General features: G+C 43.3%; 1 protein-coding gene across 1 annotated transcript; it reads left to right on the top strand.

Moving 5' to 3' along the window:
- Positions 1 to 410: 410 nt before the first annotated feature.
- LOC105055320 (putative UPF0496 protein 2) lies at positions 411 to 1,499 on the top strand. The gene has a single exon (XM_010937092.2). The coding sequence runs from the start codon at positions 411 to 413 to the stop codon at positions 1,353 to 1,355; it is 945 nt and encodes a 314-aa protein (XP_010935394.1). The 3' UTR covers positions 1,356 to 1,499.
- The last annotated feature ends 2,517 nt before the right edge of the window (positions 1,500 to 4,016 follow it).

Here is a 4,016-nt window from a genome sequence, read left to right on the forward strand (position 1 = left end):
CCTCCAACTCTCTCTCTTTCTCTCTCTCCCCCCCCCTCCCTGTATGTATATAATTTCATGTTGCAGGTTGGCTTTACGTCCTTTAGGATATGCTAATGTTATAGAAGTATGAACTAGTATTTTTTATTATAACAAAAAAATAATAATAAAAGGTTAACGTACACTCGCTTTGCATGCATCTCCTGACGAGAGTTTTTTTCAAAAACTTTGAACATTACTTTGTCAAATTAATCAATTAATTTTCCATTCCAAGCGAGAGGGTATGATGCATTGGTAACTGGTTGTTTTTTTTTTTTTTTTTTTTTCGGTCAAATATCCAATTCCAAATCCCGGAGGACGTCCATGCATTATTTGATTAATTGTTTCTTTTATCTACTTCTAATTACATGGATGGATTTCTCTCTTCAGTAATGCTGACCGCGCCTTCAGATGAATCACCAGAAACTCGCCATACCAACCCAATCAAGAGCATCCACTCAACCGTGAAAGAGGAGTACTTGGGAGCCTTCAGGACCAAGTCCTTCACGGACATGTGTATCCAAATCCAAAAGCACCTCAACACCACCAATTCCAACGGGAAACTAAAAAACCAAGACTACACACACCTTCTGGAACCCAAGCAAGAAGTCCTATCCTCCATCATCCACCGCACCACCCACCTCCCCTCCCTCCTCCTCGACTACTTCGACGCCAGCCTCCACGCCTGCAACTTCTGCGGCTCCCTCATCGAATCCATCCATCAAGCCCGCGCCGACCACCGCATCCTCCGAGGAGTCCTTGACCTCGCCACCGCCGGCCACCGCACCGAGGACCAGCACCACTCCATGGCATCCAACCTCGTGCTCTTCTCCAGGCTCGACAACCCCTTCTCGGGACCCAATCCTACTAAATTCCAAAGAATCCACGAAGCATATGGCCTGATGGCGAGGCAGCTGGTGTCGGCCCACGGGAAGGTCGTGCAGCGTCCGAGGTGTATGAACTTGCCATGCGGTGTCATCGCCATGGTGGAGAATTTTGTGGGAGAGGATGGATCGGTGGCTCGGAAGGGAGCTCAGCTCGACGCAGCGGCGCGACTGGCGTTCGCACTCGACTGGGACTTCGACACCATGAGCAGGATGGTGAGGAGGCTGCATGATGAGGTGGAGCATGGGAGGGATGTGATCAGGTTGTTCATGGAGGATGGAGACATGGAAGGAGGATGGATGGTGCTAAGAGAGGTGGTGAGGGAGCTGCAGGTCAGTGAGCGTTGCTTTATGAATCAGTTGGTAGAGTTGGAGGAGCATGTCTGCTTGTGCTTCCTTAACATTAATAGGGCGAGGAGGATGGTGTTGGAGGAGATGGTTGTTCACCAATGACACTGGATTTGGTGATATTTTTGGGGCAACATAGCTATACACTATTTTCTTAAGTGATTTTTTGTTCTTGAATAAGTTTTGAACTTTTGTATTTTCTTTTTTCTTATAGGAAAAAAAAATGTAATTGTATATTTTTTTGCACTTGATAATATTGGCTAACAGAAATTAAGGAAGTGTATATATACAGTTTTGCTGGTTTATATAAGTTTTCTTTCTTTCTTTCTTTTGTTGTGCATGAATTGAATATGGTAAGCACGGATCGAACAGGCACAAAAGACCCAACAGAGGGAGAAATTATTGCATGCACCATCCCTTATCACTCAAGCTAGGCTTCCAACAGAGGGCTCTCTACCATTAAAAAGACTTGCTTTCCCTCTTTTTCCCCCTGGTGCATCACAGACACAGGACCTAGTATCCTATACATCTAGCCCCTACTCTCACCATCTAGCCAGCATCTAGCCTTCACCCAAATCTACGTCATTACTCACCGTCTTGGCTCCATTGCATGCCTAGATTACACCACCCACGAAGTACCATGCATTCAAGCGTCCAATGACATAGCCTGTGTCATTACTCCTCTCTTCCTTTCTCTCTCTCTCTACCCTAGGTTATGGCGTACCTTTCGGTGGTCAGCTAGAGGTCTCATTGCGCCGACCTTTCTCTGCCGAGCTTGTACCCCGTTTCGCCCTTTGGGAAAAGCCCAGCCCAAGTGGCAGCCTTCCGTGGTACAATCCGACTCCCTTTTGCAGCTCGTCTTCAGGTAAATCTAATGGGCCGACAGTGACACCAGCCCATCTCTACGCTCACGCCAGCCCTCTTCCCTTTTATATCACGGTGTAGTTTGGCAGTGGATGAGACACTTGGGAAGAACGACTGCACTACCAGCTCACGCGAACCACAATGTCATGGCTTTGGCTTCTAGGGTTGGAGCCGAGCTCAAGGCTTGTAAGCAATGGGAAGCGTTTTGGGTCGAAGAAACCTCTATTCCATGTGAAGGTGAAGGTTGAATCCTTGTTAGAAGGACTATATAAAGGAGAGTGGCTTCTCATTCTCTAAGGATGTTGCTTCTCTCTTTTGCCATCAAAAGGGCTCCCTTCTTATATTTCCAAAGTCTGTCCAATGGTTTTATCGTTTATTTTCTGATGCTTGTTCTAGCATTTATGCGTGTATTTGTGTTGCTGATCTAAAGTTTATAGTCACAAAGCATATTAAACCACGGATGCCTTCACACCTTTGTTTTGTTTCGTTGAGTTCTCATGGATTTCTTCATGTCCTACGGATCCAAATACATTAACCATTGTTTGGGCCACCATCATTGTAACAATGATCCGAGCTATATGTTCTACTAAGCTGTTTCATTGACTACTAGAACTTTAAATGTGTTGGCCAGATGGAGTTGCTCCTTGGCCCATCCAAGTATAACCTTCTGACAAAACCGCCATGAATGCAGTTAGTTGATCCAAAAAGAAAAAGAAAAAGGCCCTTGTAAGCGCTCATTACCTTCACTACTTTGTTACATATTTATTATTTGTTTGATTTTGTGATTTAAATTTTGAGAATCACCAAGCTATGTGCCTTCAATTACAATGGGCTTGGCGTAACTTGGGCTAAGTGAGCCTCTGAAATCTGGATCTCTGAGTTCTGTGTAGTTATTCCAACATGGTGGGCCTGGCACTTGCCTGGGCCATGTGTAGCGTTCGAAGGTCCTGAAATCGCAATATAGTGTTAGAAGGACAAATCAAACGATGCTTAGTAGTTAGGATACATTGGATCCCATTTGGTTGGTGTGGATTCTGCTACATGCAATATGTCGTCTTGTGCCGTGCAATTTCGTAGATTTGGCACTTATGTACTCTTTAAATAGATTAGATTTCTAGTGGGGAAAAATATTTTGAAGCCTAGGTTTTTATATACTCTTGGGCTCATTCATCTAGAAGTTAGGGTTTTAGATAGGATCTTAACATCTTGCCTACCGAGATCTTCATGCTTCTACTTATTAATCTATGTATCACCTCTCATTCCAGGTTAAGGATTCTCGTGGTGCTTATATACTCTTGAGCTCATCTATCTAAATGCCCAGATTTTTTAAATAGGATCTTAATGCTCTTCTCTTCTTCTTCTTTTGTTTTTTTTTTTTGTTTTTTTCCCTGCTTCCTTTTTCTTCCTCTTCTTCATCATTCTTCTCGAGGAGTGGGTATTGCTGTTGCAACGTTTCTAAAACCAAAAAAACTAGAAAAGGTCATTCAAGTAAGTGGTCAACTGGTTACGTACTTTCTCCCATTACGAAGTGGAAACGTGTTTCTCATTGGCGCAAGCTTGCCCATTTTGTGCGCATCCTGTCTTCCAGGATCAAACAACATGATGTTATCAAGATGGTTGCAATTTTCTTCCCCTGGGTTGGAAATGGGATCTTCTGAGGCCTTGAATTAATACTTATGTTAGGAAATAAGATGTAGAGATTAGATTTCATACATGCTTTTTTAGGCTAGTTAATCTGGTTATGTTAGTGCCATGGTTTTGATTTTGCCTGTAACATTAACTAGCAAGAGCCCGTATGGCATTGGGAATGGAAACTGGATTTTTTGTAAGTTATCAGAACTTTTATGATCTGAGATGTGTCTGCTAAGATTCATAAAAATGAAAGATATTTTATAGGATTTA

This window comes from Elaeis guineensis, chromosome 12 (assembly GCF_000442705.2).
Source record: "Elaeis guineensis isolate ETL-2024a chromosome 12, EG11, whole genome shotgun sequence".
Lineage (NCBI taxonomy): Eukaryota > Viridiplantae > Streptophyta > Magnoliopsida > Arecales > Arecaceae > Elaeis > Elaeis guineensis.

Coding starts and splice junctions, on each gene's coding strand:
- LOC105055320 (XM_010937092.2), top strand. CDS start 411: ATGCTGACCGCGCCTTCAGATGAATCACCAGAAACTCGCCATACCAAC.